Source organism: Talpa occidentalis, unplaced genomic scaffold (assembly GCF_014898055.3).
Source record: "Talpa occidentalis isolate TD23 unplaced genomic scaffold, MPIMG_talOcc4v2.1 talOcc4.3, whole genome shotgun sequence".
NCBI lineage: Eukaryota > Metazoa > Chordata > Mammalia > Eulipotyphla > Talpidae > Talpa > Talpa occidentalis.
Genome location: NW_023603184.1, coordinates 124,747,867 through 124,767,110, shown reverse-complemented (window position 1 = coordinate 124,767,110; position 19,244 = coordinate 124,747,867). Strand labels below are relative to the sequence as shown.

Below are 19,244 nucleotides of genomic sequence, written 5' to 3'. Positions count from 1 at the left end.
GACCCTAGTTTTTGCTTATTTCTCTATGGGGAAAATGAAATATAAAGGAAAGAATGACTGGTGTCAGTCCTTCATTTAAAATACAAGCCTGAGAGTCTTGCAGATAATTTTCACGTTTGTGGTTATCCACGGTAAACTGTGTGCAACTCTAGGAAGGACCATGCCCGCATCATTATAATGTGAATTATGTCCCTACAGCACATCCCTGCAAGTTCTCCTTCCTGGGCCAATGAAACACAAGCACTTGGTTCGAATCCTCTTCTCTTTTCCCCTGATATTTATGCTTAGACACCAGTACAGTGCTGACCACGAGTAACACCGCTGTGTGCTGCTCGTGAGGACTCTGGATTTCTCTGGTGAAACAAGTGAATTCTTTGCCCTGTTTATTGTTATATTTGGAGAGAAACTTTTTTTTTTAAAGATTTATTTATGGGTCTCCCTGGTGGTGCAGGGGGTTAAGCACCGCACTATGAAGCAATCCACAGTCTCTGTAGCATGAGTGCGAGCCCCGGCTGGCCAGGGAGCAACCCACATGGCGCGGCAGACCTCTCCTGTCTCGCACGCTGCTCCCCTCAGCAGTGTGTTTCTGTCTGTTTGTTCTGTTCCCCGCTCTGTCTCTGGTGAGTCCTCTCACCCCCCCATCTCTGGCCTGTACCCCGGCTCTTGTGTGCATAGATAAATAAATCTTTAATAATGCACACAAGAGCCGGGGTACAGGCCAGAGGTGTAGAGGTTGAGGATTCACCAGAGACAGAGTGGGGAACAGAACAGGCAGACTGACTGAAACACACTCCTGCGGGGAGCAGTGGGTGAGTCAGGACAGGTCTGCTGCACCATGTAGGTAGCTCCCTGGCTGGGGATTGAACTCGTGCTGCAGTGGCTGAAGATAGCTTCATAGGTTGCAACTTAACCTCTGTGCCACCAGGGAGGCCTCTAGAGAGAAACTTTTTGGAGGGCTAAGTAGGAAATCATATATATAGGAGTCAAATGACATAGAGGAGCATTAGAAGAGACTTTTTTTGGGAAAAGCTAACCTCTTAGGAGACATTGAATACTAGACCCCTTCTTTTTCTGGCCCATATTTGAATGAATAGATTCATAGGTTAAAAAAACAATTAGGAGTTTACTGGAGGGTGTGAAAGGGTCTTGAAGAAAATCTATTTTCCTTACTGTGGGATAGGGATGAACATAAAGTGGACACATTGATGATTTAGACTCCTAATGTATTGGATGGATTTGACAGTCCACACATGCCTTTGTGGAGAGAAGGTTGAACTAGGATTTAAAGTGCATTGAAGAAAATAATATATTTATTCAAGATGTTTAAGGATGAAACTCTACAGGGACTGTGATCCTAAAATTCTGAGAGGGGAACTTCTGATGAAGTAAGAGCATGAAACAGTTAATACTCAACTCAGCTTTGAGGTGATGCCCAGATTTGAACAGTAGGTGTGTCCAGGGCCCCAGTGCATCTAGTGATGGGAGGATGATAGGCAAGTATTAGGAGCCCCAAACTCTAGCTGCAGCACAAGTACAAGGTCTAGGCTGGGGAAATAGGGATTCTAGCCCACCTGATTCCAGCAAAAGGCAGGCTTTGCATAGCCCTTGAGGAATTTTTTTTGCCATCTCTTAGAGTCATATTGAATGAGAATTATTCTTCTAGCTGTTCTTGACAGTCATACTAGTTAACTCAATGCTGTTTTAATGATTGAAGAGAATTAGGATGACAGATTAGAGAAAGACAGTTAAGGGAGAGACAACAGGTAATAAGGTAGTCGACTGAGTGGATTGTAAGTGAAAGAAGGATTTTAAGGGGAAATTTAATGGGGTGGATGGGAGAGAGAGAAAGAGAGAGAGAGAGAGAGAGAGAGAGATCTCAAGGAAATAGCAATAGGGAAAGCCAGAGGGAATTAAATTGGAAAAGATTTTGAGATCTTCTATGTAACTACCCATCAAACTCATTTCCCAATACATGTAGGTATGTATTTATGCTTCATTGTCTTATTACTGATTAGAGAGATTGCCAAAAAAGAATGTCTGGCTTTATTAATTTGCTACACTGTGGTGGGGCTTGGAAAAGCCTGCTCATTGGCCTTTTCCACCTCGGCATGCTCACACACAGCCACATACAAGCATGCACGCAGCTCAGGCCAAGCAATGTGATTTGGGATTCTGAGAATCAACACTGGAGAGAGAGAAAGCCCTAATTAGTGTTAATTGTTGACCCTATAGTTCATGAGTAGATGCTCTGGAGAATGGGAAATGAGAACAAACATTAATTATTTAGTAGGGACCTTGGAGACAGACACTCTGGATTAAAAGGAGAAAGATAAATTGCATAATGAATGTTAATTTTTCCTCAAAGAATTGAGTGGTCGGGCCTCCCCGGTGGCGCAGCGGTTGAGCGCTGGGTTGCAAAGCTGCCCGCAGCCTCTGCAGCACCGGTTCGATCCCCGGCCACCAGGCAAGGGTCCCACATGGCGCGCAGACCTCTCCTGCCGCCCGCTGCTCCCCTCAGCAGTGTACTTCATCAATCTGCCTGCTCTGCTCTCCCCTCTGGCTCTGGTGGATTCTCTCACCCTCCCATGCTTCTGACTGTACCCAATGCTTGTATAAGTAAATAAATCTTTAAAAAAAAGAAGAATTGAGTGGTAGGTGGTTGGAAGGGAAAAAGAGGCTAAAACAATCATGAAAGAGAAACCTCAGTGTGTGCAGTGCCCAGATCTTGCAGGAGGGCTATACACTTTCCATCCCTGCTTCCTTCTTGTCCTTTCCTTACAGCTCCCAAGAAACTTGCAATTAAGGTTTTCCTTAGAACTCTTATTATTTACTCCAGTGTGTGTTAGGAAGTTCAACCACTTCCCCTAGAGCACAGGAGCCAGTAAACAGCCACAATGCATTACTGAGAAGCCGAGAGGCACATGACATTGGAATTTATTTTTTATGTGTTCTGGTGGGAATTTAAAACAAGGGAGGAGGCCAGAGCTGAGCACCACGCAGGAGAGGACTAAGGCTGCATGTGTGCCCCTGTGGGGGTAACTCAGCCTCCAGGGCCTTAATTGTTTTATCTTAATTACAACACACGACACGAGACACCAACACACACCACCCTCAAGTAATCCTCTTGGCTGAAAGTGAAAATAGAGAAAAAGTAATTCAAGTGGGAAATTAGAGAGGAGAATTGTAACCAGTTTTGTAAAGAGGCGCCACAAACAGGCTTGTTGCTGGTTGCTCAGATTTGGGGCACTGATTGGGATCCCCAAATTAATGGGTGGTCCTGGGGATCTTCCCATTGCAGCTCCTCTTGCGCCCACCCATTGCCTTCCATTCAGGCTCTCATTAGCTGTTTGGGTGATTCTGCAGTAGCCCATGTGTTTGGTATTTTCTCGTCTGTCCCTTCACGCTGTACACACACTGGGTTGCATGACATCTCTCCTCAAACACCTGTGATGCCTTTGTTGCCTCAACAGCAGCATTTCAGCTCTATACTGGTACACAGCGGGCCTTGCCAGGGCTGACTCTAGCCAACCTTTCAGCCCATCTGGCCCCACGTAGCCCCTCCACAGTCATTCCCCTCCCACATGTGCTCTGCTCTCCTGTCTGCGTTGGTACATGCTGAACCATCAGCCCTTTTCCTCTTTGTTTATCTACTTAAACTGATTTCTCAAAGGTCAGTACAAATGGCAGTTTCTCTGCAAAGGCCCGGTGAGGCCCTTGAGGGCTGTAGCCAGAGGGTCCCGGGCAAAGCCTTAGGAAGTGGGGTGAGAGTGACCCAGTGCTGAGGAGCTCCTTTTAGCCCTGCTCTGGTCCAGGTGTCTGTATTTACATATGCGCATGCCCAGTGCTCTCTGGGCCCAGGTATCTGTAATCCTAGGCGCCCATTTGGGCCCAAGTCTTTCTCAACAGGGTGTCCCACAGGTGATAGGGGCTAGCAATGGGGGAGACTTCAGGACAGGGAGCTGGAGCTACCCTGTTTCCCCTACATTACAAAGAGACTGCAAAGGATGCACATTTATTTCTTTTTCACCTTAGAGTCCCGAGAGGCAGGCAGAGCAGGTGATTGCTCCATGGCATTATCTGGGCTCTGTATTTTGTGTGGCTCCATGTCCCATAAATATGTCCTCTTCCGCGTGGTTGAAGCTATGTCACCACCTCACCCAAGTCCAAGGGAAAGATGAAGAGGACAAGCAGTGTTCTTTTAAAGAAATGATCTGGAAGTTGCACATGTTACTTCTACTCACATTTCATTAGTTAAAACTTCATCACATGACCATGCCTGAATGCCAGGGAGGCAGAGCAAGAGAATTTCTAGTAGGTAGCCATGTGTTCAGTTAAACTTTAGGCTGGGAGTGTATGTTAATAAGAAGAATAATGGAAGAGAGGCTATTGGAAAATAATTAAGGTTTGCTGCTCACAGTTTTAATCAACATTTATGGGCAATGTTCTAGAAGTACCTACTGTGTTCTCTGGGATATTCAGAAATAGATGAAGAGGGTCAACCTACAGGAATTTAATTTTTTTTAAAGATTTATTTATTTATGCATACAAGAGCTGGGGTATAGGCCAGAGGTGTGGGGTTGTGAGAGGATTCACCAGAGACAGAATGGGGAACAGAACAGGCAGACTGACTGAAATGCACTGCTGAGGGGAGCAGCGGGCGAGTCAGGAGAGGTTTGCTGCGCCATGTGGGCTGCTCCCTGGCTGGCCAGGGATCGAACTTGTGCTGCAGAGGCTGTGGACAGCAGCACAGGTTGCGTTTTAACCCCTTGCGCCACCAGGGAGGCCCCAACCTACAGGAATTTTAAATCTTGGAGAGGAAAGAAAAGAGTGAAAACTGAAGAGAGAATTAGTGGAATTCAGGACATAGCCATCCGCGGGGCTGAGGTGATCAGATAAGGTATTGCAATGAAGATGGTACTCCAGCTAGCGTCTAATCCTGCAATCTGGACAAGGGGCAGTATGATTAGTAGAAAGGGCTCTGAACTAAGTGGGTACAGGAAGATTTGAGCTTCAGGTTTGTCACATAGAAACTGTGACTTTGAGCAAATCATTATACCTCTCTGAGGTTGTTTCCTTATCCATAAAGTGAGAAGGTTTTCAAACTGTGGCCTCATAGCTCTAATGGTTCACCAAAGACTGCTCATTCAGGAGCCATCTGTAGGGTAAGGAAAAATATCAGGCTTTTCTGCCCTCCCGCCATCAGGATAGATGAGGGAACCCTGTGATCCTGAATGCATGCCTGAGGGTGGGCACCTGGAGTGGGTACACCTGGGCTAAGACTGTGCTTTTAAGGGCGGCGTCACGGGGACGCCAGGAGAAGCCGAAGCAGAAGCCGAAAGAGAAGCCGAGAAGCAGCAGAACGAACACCAGAGAGCCCAGATAGAGTGAAGATTTGCTGGGGGCTGGGAGGACTGCCAGCCTCCCAACCCCCCAGCACCCCTGCCTGCCACGTACCCGCTGAACCCCAATAAAAAACCTGCAAAATTACTGAGGACTCTGACTCCTCCTTTACCCAGTCCGCTGGATCAGAAAACCTGCACTGTGTCCTGTCCTGCCTTTACACCATCTTAGGAGGGGAAGCATTAGCTAGACTGTAGAGAAGTTGGGGGGGACACAGGCAGACCATCCACACTTTAAATAGGCAGCTCTGCTTCTACCCCTTTAATCAATTGGTGTCTTTAAACACTGATGCAGGTAATGCCTGTGTTCCCGAAAGACTCTAGGGCTCTGAAGCTGATTAGCTGTGAGGGAGGTAGAGCTCATAGCTTCATAGGCTATTTGGAAAAACACATGAGGACCATCAAATTCAAAAAAATGAACAGGAATTAAGTGTTTAACACTTCATATTGAATTGTTTCTTCGAAAAAGGAATTTCCAGATTCGGAGAAAACTATTATTTTTGACTTTTTTTTTTCTTGGGGAGCTATAAAGTGGTGATGACACCACATTTCACTATGAAATAGGGGAGTCTTTATAGGAATCATGAGAGGCTTTTGTCAAAGGAAAGGAAACTCCTGTGTTTTGGGGAAACTGCAGGTGACTATCAGAACACCTGGGGTGGGAGGGCTGCTGGGTTCTTGGGGCTTCAGTTGGGAAAGAAAAGTCCTTTTAACATAATGCCTGTTCACTATCTGAAGAACTGGAGCTCTGTGACACACACTGGCATCCCTGGAGCTAATTCCAACTCCTCTATTTCCATATGAGGAAGCCGAGGGCCAAAGCAATAAAATTATTTTCTTGTGACCATAGAAATCATGGGTGATAAACCTGAGAATAAAACCCACAACTTTAGTTCAGAGTTCTTTCTTCTTCCTCCTACTTCTTGCCTCATCTAAAGGACTTCTCCTTTTTTAAATATCAGGCACCTTCACTAAGGTAACCATTGCTAAAAGAAGGAAAATCATCCTTTGTCAAATATCCCACAAGGAAGGATTCTTTTACCTATAACCAACTTTATCACAAAAGACAAATGGGGAGGACAAAGAGAAAGAAGGTCATTTAGCATATGTTTGCCCCTAAACAATCAGTGTTTTGAAACCAGCTGGGATATTTTTGGATCCTTCTTTTTTGTTTACCAAATTGCAGACCATCAGGGGATGACTCCAAATATTTCTGTTATTGAAGTCAAATGACTCCAAAACCTAGTGACTTAGAACAATAAATCTTTAGCTCACAAAACCTCTGTGGGAATCTGTGGGTGGGGGGTGTGGTTAGGTTTGTGATTCTGGTGCAGTGTCTCTTGAGGCTGCAGTTGCTGGAGAATGGTAGCCTGGGATGCAGCTATCTGAAGACTGGGACTGGACCATCTCTTAGCAAGGTGGCTCACTCATAAGCCTGGAAAGTTCATTCTGGCTGTTGGCAGGAGCCTTCAGTTTCTGTTCATGTACAGTTCTTCATAAGGCCGCTTGCACCACAGACATGGTGACTGACTTTCACCAGAGTGACTAATCCAAGAGAGAGACAAGATGGAAGCCACAGCACCTTTTATGGCCGTCTCAGAAGTCACACACATCACTTCTGTCATATTCTGTCTTTATTAGAAGGGAGCTACTATGTGTAGGCACACACTCAAGGAAAACATTGAGACATTTGGAACATATTTTAAAAGCACCACACCAACAAAGTGCTGCATGACAGAAGGATGCTAATTCAATGACCGAAAAACAAAAAAACATCCTTTTGGGTAAAAATCCAGTTAGGATAAGAATAAGTGCTAACTGGAAAAGTGAAAGAGACTGAGAATTTAAATTTATGTGGGACCTGAAGTCCTAACCTGAATTATTGCACAGATACCTCTTGCACTTCTTGCAATAAAAAACTCCTGAATAAGACTTCCAAAAGGAAACGTCCATTGCTGCCTCTGTCACTAGGATAGGTGATGATGCAAACCAATGATGAGAAATTCAGCGAGCAGATCCAATGTTTTGATGTGAATTCTTTCAAGTCAACTTTTCCTTTCTTAGGTTTTGCATTTTCTAAATGTTGCAATACCCTAACATGACCAAGAGGGTCAGATTCCAGCTCTAGCTTTTTTTTTTTCTTCTGAAGGCTTATATTCATTTCTCAATGCTGACTGAAAGCAAGAGATCATGATCTAATTGCTTAAGAATTTATTTCCAAATAGATGTTGACAGAGTCTGAAAGTCTCAGAAAGATCAGACAGATCATATTTCCTCCTTTACTCAAGATTTTTTTTTTTAATTGAAAACAAAACAAAACAAAACCCAATGTGATTCCAAAAGAACCTTCCTTTGTGGCACCTAGAGTATTCAGGCAATCAACAAGCATTTCTTAGATATATTACAAAGATAAGAGATTCTCAGGGCTTATAATATATTTGGAAATTAAACAGAAACTATTCTGATAAACACAATAAATCACAAAAGTGGGAATGACAAAGAGGACTGAGGCTACATCCAGCAAGGGATACAGAAATGACTGAAACATCATCTCAATAATGTGACAACTAACTTAAAGCCTTAATATTTCTTTTCCTGCTTCTGACTTTCCCTTTGTCAAAAGGGGAGCTAGTTCCCCTGGAACAAAGTGGACAGATATGGAGCAGGGGTGCAGAATCATATTTGCTTTCCAGCTGTTGAAACAGCTGTATCACATGGACATTGGCCTCCATCTGTCTAACTCCTACTTCCAAAAACTCAGAATCATTTTAGAATCAAGTTATTCTTGTACTCATATGGTATAACCCAAGTGGTGATGGAAGTTCTTTTATGTTGAGTGAGGAACAAAATGCCTTGTACTTTCTTGCAAGCTGTATGTAGGTGGTTATTTCAACAGCAACAGACACAAGGTGTAAAATGTAACAATAGTCAAGGAACTTCCCAGTTCCTGGCAGTGAAGAACTCCATCCTGTGATTCAGATGGGATGAGGAACCTTGGACGAGGGAGAATGCGAGGGTCTGACCCAAAGTCATCTGAAATCATAGAGCACAAGCCATGGCTACTCAGAGCTCCTGGCTCTGAACTCAGGCTCTTTCTATTAAGCCAATTGTGACAGAATGCACCAGCGAGTGCAGATTTTAATCTCCCTCAGCCTGAGCTCTACGGCCTGTATCACTCACACATACACATCAAGAGGGTTCCTGGGTGGTTGACACTCATCACCCTCTGACTTCATTTCTTCTTCCTTTGCAAAATGGTTATTGCTCAGAGCCAGCATCTCTTTTCCAAAAAGTTAACATGCCAGGAGGCTTTTTGGAAGCCGCCTTGCTATCTGTCAGGAGCCAGATGATTCACAGCAATGAACCAATGCACATAAGAAGGATACCTGATTGGATTACCAATTAGCCGCCGCCACCTCAGGAGGGTGGTTGGAAAGAAGAGAAAAGGCAGTTGTTTAGTTTGGGCAAATACCAAGAGGGCTTTATCATTCTCATCAAGGCATCAGCTCAGCGCATTAGACCTCCTCCAAGCCATTCCACGGGAACTTCTCTCTTCAGATGCTCAGCAAGAGTCAACTTGTTATGCAAACATTGGGTTATTGTGTCTGTGCTACAGAAGCTCCTCTGTGTCAGGGAGAGGATGAAACTGGCCGGCTTACCTCTGTTTTTAATGATGGCTCTGCTGCTGGGAAGTCTTAGAAGCTGCCGGTAAAATCTTCCCCTATGAAAACAAGGCTGACCTGGCTACAGCCTTACCTTCATCCGATGGAAGCGCCTCGGTTTGGGTAGGCCCCAGGACGGACAGGCTGATGTTTTCCCCTTCTGGATTGAGCAAGAAGTGTCCCAGGGTGGGGTCTCTGGATTCCTCTTGAAAATAAGCACAAACAGGGCGGTGTTAGTACCAGAGCAGGGGAGGGAGGTCGAATCTGGACTGTGCTCCCTGAGTCCCCTGTGGGAAGGTGCTGATACGTGCGGGTGCTCATCAGAGTAGGGTCAGTCCTCTCCTGGAATTCACCAGAACCGGGCCATTGTTTAGGTTCTGTCCTCTGGAGGCCAAGGTGTGATGAGCAAGGTGGGGCAGCCATTAGCCTTTCTCTTGCCTTTGTGAGAGTCTGGAGAAAGAAGCCCCTCTGGACTCCAGCAACCCTATCAGGGCCAGGCTAGGTTGAGGGGCACTTTGAATGAAGGAAATGGAGACCCTGCCTCCAGGCGTATGCAACTCAGCCCTTCGGCACAGGGCTGGGTGCTTCCAGACCTGTCACATGCCTTTGTGCTGGCCACGCACGGCATGTGCTGCCGTTGCTTATGGACCAAATGCTGAGGATACTTGGTGACTCCAGAGACTGAGGCCAAGGAGAAGAAAGCTGCATTCCTTCCCCTCAGTTGCTTAGAAGGACTGAAGGTGTTTCTATAACTTTACCTTCCCCATCTCTAAGACAAAGGAGTCAGGAGTTGAGCTGAGCACCACTCATGATGGATATTTACAAGTGTACAAAAGCACACACAGAAACACACATTTGCACATGGACACATGCATATAGGCACAACCCCAGGCAAGCAAGCACACACATGCACAACCACACACATGTAGGTGTACATGCATGTAGACACACACACCACTAATAAACAGTGACAGATGTGTATTCATTCACAGGCAGGCATGTGTGCCTGAGTGGTTGCACATATGTATGTGTGCATGAATGCACTTAAGCATAAAATGCACTCACATAGGCATATAGGCACACACATAGCTTCTGATACATGTACCCTCACACACCTACATTTACACACTCAACCTATACACTGGAGGCTCCTGGCTGTACTGTAGTCATTGTCATGGCCCTGGTTCATACATTCTTTCTAATTAGATTCTCCCTTTGCAAGGATGCTTCCGTATGTGTGTGTGTGTGTGTGTGTGTGTGTGTGACTTGTCTGACTGTGTAATCTCCTAGGAACATCCTTGGTGCTGACATGACTGCACCTAAAGTTTGGTCTATTTGTATCAAAATCAGAGGACACCTGTATCACACTTGTATAAAAGGGGTGGTTGTCAGAGAAAATTCATTGATGAAATGGTATAGAAGTGAAAATAAGGTATTTAGAGGGAGATAAAGATAGACAGACAGGTAGATAGAGACAGAGAGACTGTCTTAAACAGTGAGACATCTGTTCTGAGTGAGCTGAAGATGAAAATGATTTTTTAAAACGATTTATTGATTTAGGCATACAAGAACTGGGGTACAGGCCAGAGGTGCGGGGTTGGGGGATGGTGAGAGGATTCACCAGAGACAGAGTGGGGAACCGAACAGGCAGACTGACTGAAATACACTGCTGAGGGGAGCAGCGGGCAAGACAGGAAAGGTCTGCTGCACCATGTGGGTCACCTCACTGGCCAGGGATCGAACTCGTGCTGCAGTGGCTGGCGATAGCTTGACAGCGCTGTCTTTAACCCTTGTGCCACCAGGGAAGCCCCAGGATATGAAAATGAAAGACATGTTTCTTATCTTCTTGGGGGCTCTTAGTTCCCACAAACGTTTCAGATGTGAGTTACTTGCAGCCCCAAGTGTGATTTTGCTATCAACAGAGATACTTCTCTTCATATAGTCTGGCACTCAAACACATAGCATCTTCTTTATTGGGTGCTCAGCTGAGGAAAGCAGCCCAATGCTCAGATAAGGGAGGAAGAGTTGGCTGGGCTGTGCTTTCTAGAAAATGGGTTGTCCGTCTCCAGTGTGGCACCTCCCCAAGGGAGTTTCAGCGGTAATTTGGACTCTAAGCCATTTTTGCTTTATGTAGATAAGCCCCCTGGGAAGCTGTCACTGCACTGCTACTGTTGCTGCACTGTCGCTCTTGTATAACCATCTTCACCTCCTCCCAGACAGTCACCTCTTCAGGAAAAGAGCGCTAAGTCATAGAGGGTGTGGCATTGACATGCCTCGTCCTTCAGTAGGAATCAGAGCCTTCCCCTCCCTGTGAGCAGGTCTCAGGCTCTGGTTTGGGCTGGAGGGTGACTTTCCTCTTGGGACTCTTTATATGAGCAGGGTCACAGGGCTCCCTTGCTCCTGGGGAGGGGTGTAGCTTGGTGTTGAGTATGCCTGGTAAATCCACTAGCTGGTCTTCCTGATGAGCACACAGAGCTGTGTCATCACACGCTGCTGCCAGGAGTGAAGAAAGCAGGGAAGAGCTTGGTGGTGCATGTTGGTGCAGCAAACCCTTAAAACATGTACTGACTCTTTAGGAATATGCATGGTGAACACTAATCCCACTGACATTGGTGGAAACATGACCGACTTCCCCTTTTCAATGGGGTGACTTTCAGAAAGCTTAAATTGAGCTTAAAGCCACAGGCAAGCCAAAAGGAGGGGGACCTACACGCACCAGGAGTGATTACCTTGTCCTGCTGGGAGAGCCTCCGTGGGTGGCCTCATATTCAGGGGGCCTCTGGGGCTGCTGTGGCCCACCATCCTGGGGCTGTCCAGGCCCTTTTCTGGACTCTTTCTTCCTTTAATCAGGGATGGAAGACCCAGTGGTGGGACACCCTTCTCTTCAAAAGCAAAAGGAGAAAGAGCTTGAGTGAGACCTTCTGAGACTGAGAGGGAGTGTGCTTCTTCTCTAACTTTGTGGTAGATCCTTGTGTTAGGATGGTTTACTCCACTCACTCTCAATTCTGTTCTTCATTTTCAGTCTTCTTAGGAACAGTGGCCAGGTATTACCCACAGCCAAAGTGGAGTCAGCCTTGCAGAACAGTGACCTTCATCTGGAGGAATTGAGCAGTGGCTGTTGTTATTTTTATCTTATTGGTGGGCTTCTGAGATGAAGAAAGACTTGTAGGCTGCAAGTCCTGCAGCCCCCAGTGGGTAGGCTTTAAGTAGGAAGACCCCAGGTTTAGAGATCATGAGATTATTGGCTACAGAGTTCCAACCACAAGGCAATCTTTCTGAGCAAAGCCAATGATCATGTCACTCCTGAAGGTCATAGAGAACAAAGCACCATGCCCAGGTCATAGCCAGAGGGCACTGGGATTGATGGTAATGTCCTTCAAAGCTCTTGCCTGTGCCTCAGTCTGTGTCTCTAGCTCTCAAAACCAGCAGGATCTACTCTCAGGAGGGTAGGGTAAAACACAACACTCTAAGTGATGAATACTTTGTCTTAATCTCTTGGGAAAGAGCAGTCTTTATTTCATGCACAATACACTGTTGCTATTTGTGCTGGAAAGTTGGCTTCACAGTTTTAAGGTGTCACAGGCTACTTAGTTATTACAATGGGAAAAAGATGTCTTTACCATAGAGAAAGCTGGCAGGCACTGCCTTTTACCAAATAATGAAATTTAATGTCACCTAAAATAGAAAAAATTATAACAAATGGGCTAATTGTAAAGGAATATTTTGTGTTCCTTGACAGAATGCGCTGATGACAGCATGTCATCCGTGTGCTATTCTTTTTTATTTTAGATTTATAGTTTTTAATTCATGTATTTTTTAACAAGTCACTTGGTGATTTCTTTTATTATTATTATTGTTTGTGATTATTGAAAAAAATTTTGATCTGAATCTAATCATGAGGAAGCAGACAAATCTAAATTGAGGGTAATTCTGCAAATCCACTGGCCTATCTGCTTTAAAAATGCCAAGTCATGAAAACCAAGACTGAGGAAGTGTTCCAGATGAAAAGATTCTAAAGAGACATGGTAAAAAAAACACAGTGTGTGATGCTGATTTAAATCCTGGAACAATAAAAAAACAAACAAACAAATATCACATTATTGGTATAAATAGAAAAATGACTATGGACTATATGTTGGAAAAGAGTGTTATATCAATGTTAATTTTCTGGATTGTAATTATTCTATTGTGGTTAGGAGGAAGAATATCCTTACCTTCAGGACACATGTGCCCATAAGGGATCAGAGGTGCAAAGTCTGTAACTTACTCTCAGTAAGTTATATTACTTATATTAGTAAGTAATTTTATTTATATTAGAGGTGAAACATTCCAAAGCTAAGCAAGTAAATGGGCATGAACAACCTCTGTGGCTGTTGGATTATCCCACTTCCTAGATCTAAATTATCTTGCCCCAGGGACCTCTGTGTGAGAGAGTCCATCATGACAAACTCACCTTTTTGGTTTCCTTTCTTTATGCATCTACAGTTGACCTTCAGACATCTTGGAGGTTAGGGATGCTGACCACCAACTACCCCATGATTGAAAATCTACATGTAACTTTTGACCCCTAAAGAAAATTAACTACTTACTAATAGCCTGTTGTTGACTGGAAGCCATACCGCTAACACACGCTGTGGATGAACATATATTTTGTATGCTCTATAATTTATATACTGTATTCTTACAATAAAGTAGTAAAAATCTTTATTGTAAGATTTTCTTAACGTGATTAAGAAAATCTTAAGTGGGCCTCCCTGGTGGCATAAGAGGTTAAGTCTCAGCACTATGAATCTATGGGCAGCTACTGCAGCATGAGTTCAATCTCTGGCCAGGGAGGTGACTCACATGGTGTAGCAGACCTCTCCTGTCTTGCTCACTGCTTCCCTCAGCAGTGTATTTCAGTAGATCTGCCTGTTCTGCTCCCCACTCTGTCTCTGGTGAATCCTCTCACCCCTCACACCTCTGGCCTGTAACCCATTTCTTGTATGCATAAATAAATAAATCTTTAAAAAAATTAGATAAACAACTAATATTTATGGAGTTTTTCCTCTGCTAGGCACTATCCTTAGTTTTGAATATATAGTCTCTCCTTTACTCCTCACATCCTACTCTCATTTTACAGATCAGAAAACTGAAGCCCTAATAGATAAGTAACTTGTTTGATGTCACATCACAGCAGTGGCCTAGTGGGTTTGGAGCTCAGGCTTTCTAGAAGTGGAATCTGTGCTCTTACCCACTGCACAGCACTGCTTTTCAGAATAAACAGAGTGGTGAACCCAGGCCAGAATGTTCTTGAAATATTTGTTTTGAGAACTTCCTTTGATTATTGGGGCAGGGGCTTGTTTATCCCTCTGTCTCTTAATTGAGAGACAATCATCCTAAATGAAAATTTTTTAAAATCCATAATACTGCGACTTAACCCCTTGCACCACCAGGGATTTTGTATACTAATCGGATGTCAATTAACATTTCTGATGCCATCATCTTGCCCTTTGGAAAGGAGGCTCAGATTTCTGAAAATGAGGAACTTTCTAAAGTATGGCAAATTATTTCCAACCCATGCAACATGTAAAAATATTCACTGAGAGGTCATTACTGTATAATCTCAAATGTCCATGTGCTGTTTTGAAAAATTAGAATGAATACTTTTACTCATATTATGGACTTTCAGTGAATACATACATGAAATTTCATTCATTAACAACACAGGAGGAACTATGGAGTTGGCAGCAAATTTTTAACAAGTTTGATGCTGTTTTATGCTCTGCAATCAGGAAATATTAGTTGGAGGATGATTTAGTGAGTAAGTAATATGTGAGCTGGATGCTAGTGGTCTGACTAAAGCACTTTGGTTCAGGCAGATGCTACTTGAACAAAAGTTATTTTCAAGTGTCTGGGAAGGAGCTAGCCTCCCTTGAAGCCTCTTTTTTTTTTTTTTTTATATAATTTTTTTTTTTTTAATAGAGGCATGCTTTATTTATTTGTTTGCTGGTTTGTTTGTTTGTTTTGTTTATACATGCACTGGGTACAGTCAGAAGCGCGGGAGGGTGAGAGAATTCACCAGAGTCAGAGCGGGGAGCAGAGCAGGCAGAAGGACCGAAGTACACTGCTGAGGGGAGCAGCGGGCGGCAGGAGAGGTCTGCGCGCCATGTGGGACCCTCCTCTGGTGGCCGGGGAGCAGCCGGGGATCGAACCGGCGCCGCAGAGGCCCCGGGCAGCTTCGCAACCCAGCGCTCAACCGCTGCGCCACCGGGGAGGCCCTGAAGCCTCTTTTTTTGGTGACTGAGGACCCTCTGTGTCTCGGCTTGCTTCCCTTTGGAGTGAGATTTCTTTGGGATGCTGGAGGGAAGGAGCAATTACCTTGAGGCGAGAGCATGTCTCTGCCTGTGTCGACTGGGAGATGCACAGTCAGTTCCCTTGGTCTTTCTAAGGATGCATGTTTCAGGGGAGGTTTCCACAAATGCCTGGTCTCTTCTGTTTCTGGTCCTGGTTCAGGATGTGGAGCACCTAAGAGACCAAAGGAAAAGCCATGTCGTAGTAGACATCTGTGGTTTTTTTTTGTCCTCTTCTCTTCTTTTTGGGGGGATGTGTCTCTCTGCTGTTCACACTGTGTGGTTTGGGTAGAGTTGTATCTATTCCCTGACTCCTGAGCTCAGCGGGGAACTGAAACCTGGTCAAGCAGAGCTCCTCCTTGCCTCAGTCACAGTGGCCGGGTCTGTCATGGGTGTACAACCCAGTCAGTGGCAGTTCGGATACTTTTGAAAGAACTTTTTTTTTTTTTTAAAAAGATTTATTTATTTATGCATACAAGAACTGAGGTACAGGCCAGAGGTGCGGGGCTAAGAAGATTCACCAGAGACAGAGTGGGGAACAGAATAGGCAGATCAACTGAAATACACTGTTGAGTGGGAGGTAGCCAAGTCAGAAGAGGTCTGCTGCTCTATGTGGGTTACCTCCCTGGCTGGCCAGGGATTGAACTCGTGCTACAGAGGCTGCGGATTGCTTCATGGTGCTGTGCTTAACCCCTTGTGCCACCAGGGAGGCCCTGAAAGAGATTTTTTTTTAAAGATTTATTTATTTATTTTATATAAGAACTGGGGTACAGACCAGATGCACGGGAGGGTGAGAGGATTCACCAGAGACAGAGCGGGGAACAGAACAGGCAGACTGACGAAATACACTGCTGAGGGGAGCAGCGGGTGAGACAGGAGAGGTCTGTCCCGCCATGTGGGACCCTCCCGGCTGGCCGGGATCGAACTGGTGCTGCACAGGCTGCAGACAGCTTCACAGCGCGGCGCTCAACCGCCTGCACCATCAGGGGAGGCCCTGAAAGAGCTTTTAAGAGATGTATCCTTTTTTTACTTGGGTCAACAGATAAGAGGTTGGTATGGAATTGTAGGAGGTCATCTTTACAATGCATTTGGATACAGTGCGATTGGGAGGAAAGACCCACAGTACTGAAAGACTTAAATATTGTCCAGATCACATTTTCTGAGACCTGGATCCAAATGAGCCTGGAGTTATCTGCTCCTTGCATTACCCAATTACATGAGCATAGTGTTCATGTTGTTGCTTAAGACAGTTTCAACTAGGTTTCTGACATTTATTACTCAGAGTCTTCACCAGCATATAATAGAAAGAAGAACTCAATGGATTCCCTATCTTATATAAGCTCACTGCCTCTAAAAACTTTAAGAATCTTGTTCATGATGGCCTGGTTGTCTTCCTGACTTTCTTTCCAAGGTCATCATGGAATATAATCAGGATTTAGCCAAATCCTGCTAATAGTATTGTCTTTTCATTTGGATGTTTTGGCATCTGGAGTCATATTGACCAGGAGAGACCGTCACTCCCAGGGCTAGATGATTCCTAGAAGTAATGAAGGATCACATGTGAGTCTGTCTTTTATATACAAACAAACTAATTCAGAGCTCCTAACTCCCAACCACCTCCTTTATCCAACTTTCATACTCTGAGGCCACCACCCTCCTGGCCTAATCAATGCCAGGTATCAGACAACTAGGGACAGCCCCTACGTCCAGAGCCCACCCAAACTATTCAAATTAGTCAATTTCAAGCCTGTTTAGCCTGCCTTGCCCATTCCTTCTTGCAGAAACCACAGTAAAGACTCTGGACCATGCCCCGCTCTACCCTTCTGCATCCTAACTGACCCTGGAGTTTTTTGAGTCACTCCATATAGTGTGGTCTGCTCCCTCCTCTTGGAAACTGTAAGTAGCAAACTATCTTTTCAGAGGTGATTGTCTCCTGATATGGTTGCCTTACCCTATCTGAATAATAATAAAAACTATATTTAAAAATACTCTGTGGTGTGTGTGCATTTTAAGGACTGAAGTAACCTTTTTCAAAGTTAAAATCTACAAACAGTGAAATGCAAAGATCTTAAGTGTATAGTTCAATGAGTTTTGACAAATGTATATGTCCAACCAAGATTTAGAATAGTTCCATCACAGAAACTTCTCTCCTGTCCTCTTCCATTGACTGATCTTTTAAGTTCACAGTTAGGTATTCTTCTTCATGATGAGAAATTTCAAATGGGGTCGTAAAACAAAAACCCTCTGAAAAATCAAGGCAGCTTCTAAACTGAAGTTTCTGGAAACCTCAGAACTAGGACCTTCCCAAAATTGGAGTCAGCTGTTTAATGAATCCTCTTTTGCCTCTGGTAGCCCAGAGAAGTCCCAGGAGCATGAATGTGTTGTGGGCAAGGGGACTGTGGAAAAAGTTGGGAAGATTAGATTTCTCCTTGGGTCACAGGGTGAGCGTTCACTCAAAAGCCTCCTCCAGAGAGACTTCCTAAATCCCCAGTTGGAATTGATCTCACTGTTGGAATTGATCTCAAACTGTTAGCACTTTGCTTAGAAACAAAATCTCTGCCCTGACAAAGATTGTGGAGATCATCTAATGTTACATAATAACCCAAATCAAAATCAGGAAAATGGTTTTTCAGACACTTTCATCTTCCTTTTATAAAATGAAGATCTGAAGATCCAAATATTCTTTTTATTTTGGCTGCCAGGAAATTCAACTAAACCTAGAGCTTACCTAAAGCAATGAATTCATCCCATATGTCTGATAACATCTATTTCTTTGCTTCTTTACCAGTTTTTTCTCTCAATTTTTTAGCATTAGTTGTTGTTTTACACAGATATGTTTCCCAAATTAAGATGATACAATTTTTATTTTTTGACTTTATGATGGTGAGAAAGAGATACATATTTAGTAGAAACTGTACTTCAAATTGTGAATTTATACTTTATTTCAGGTTAGCAATATGTGACATGTGATATGCTCTATCATATTCTCTCCTAATGTTGGGCAGTGATATGAACCACAGCTCCCAGTCAGCACTGATATATATATATATATATATATATATATATATATATATATATATATATATGTTTTTTTTAAAGAGTAGAAGTCCATCATATATATATATGTGTGTGTGTGTGTGTGTGTGTGTGTGTGTGTGTGTGTGTGTGTGTAGAGAGAGAGCACAGATAGAATTGGATGGAACTGTGCTAAGTGAAATAAGAAGGAACAAACAAAAGCAAAATAAAACAAACTCTTAAATATGACTATAGCACTGAGGCTACCAGAAAGGGATGGGGAGGAGGTGGCTGGGTACATATTGGGGGTTGGGGTGCAATAGAATGTGGTAGAGGATTATTGGGGTTTTGGTAGGAGGTATAAATGATATCATACATTTATAGAGGTGTGAACCTATACCCCTAAAACATATCCAATGTTTTCAATCAATGTTACCTCAATAAATATAAAAAAATTTTTCTGAAAGGGATGGCTCTGGAAGGGTCAGTCATGATTTAGTGGGACCCACAACCCAGTCCTTCTTAGCCTGACAGCCACAGGGAACTTACTTCTTTTGTGTGCTTTTTCTTTAGGGCGATGGTGGGTGTGAAAATGAATCTCCACTGGAAAGATGAAGAGCTCTGCTGGGGGCTCATTAGCTTTAAATTGACTCCTTGGTGGGTCCAGGACTCTGTGTGATTCTTCCGAGATAAGAGGTAATTTCAGAGTCTTTGGTGCCTGGAGAAAATTTAAGAACAAAACAAAATCCAAGATGGCCTGTATCCAAAGCAGGCTGCTTGCAAGATGGCATTGTAACTTATTGTATCTCTAGCACCAGAGTTGCTGGGTGTGATGT

At 44.0% G+C, this 19,244-nt stretch overlaps 1 protein-coding gene across 4 annotated transcripts in view; it reads right to left on the bottom strand.

Annotated features, from left to right (window-relative positions):
- Positions 1-19,244, bottom strand: part of KIAA2012 (KIAA2012 ortholog) — a 118,530-nt gene that overhangs the window by 69,119 nt on the left and 30,167 nt on the right. For all 4 annotated transcript variants that reach the window (XM_037523849.2, XM_037523850.2, XM_037523851.2 and 1 more), the window contains 3 exons: positions 18,958-19,126; positions 15,422-15,568; positions 9,156-9,266 (listed from right to left, as the gene is read on the bottom strand). In XM_037523849.2, the coding sequence (XP_037379746.1) occupies positions 9,156-9,266; positions 15,422-15,568; positions 18,958-19,126 (427 nt within the window). The remainder of the gene's footprint in view (positions 1-9,155; positions 9,267-15,421; positions 15,569-18,957; positions 19,127-19,244) is intronic.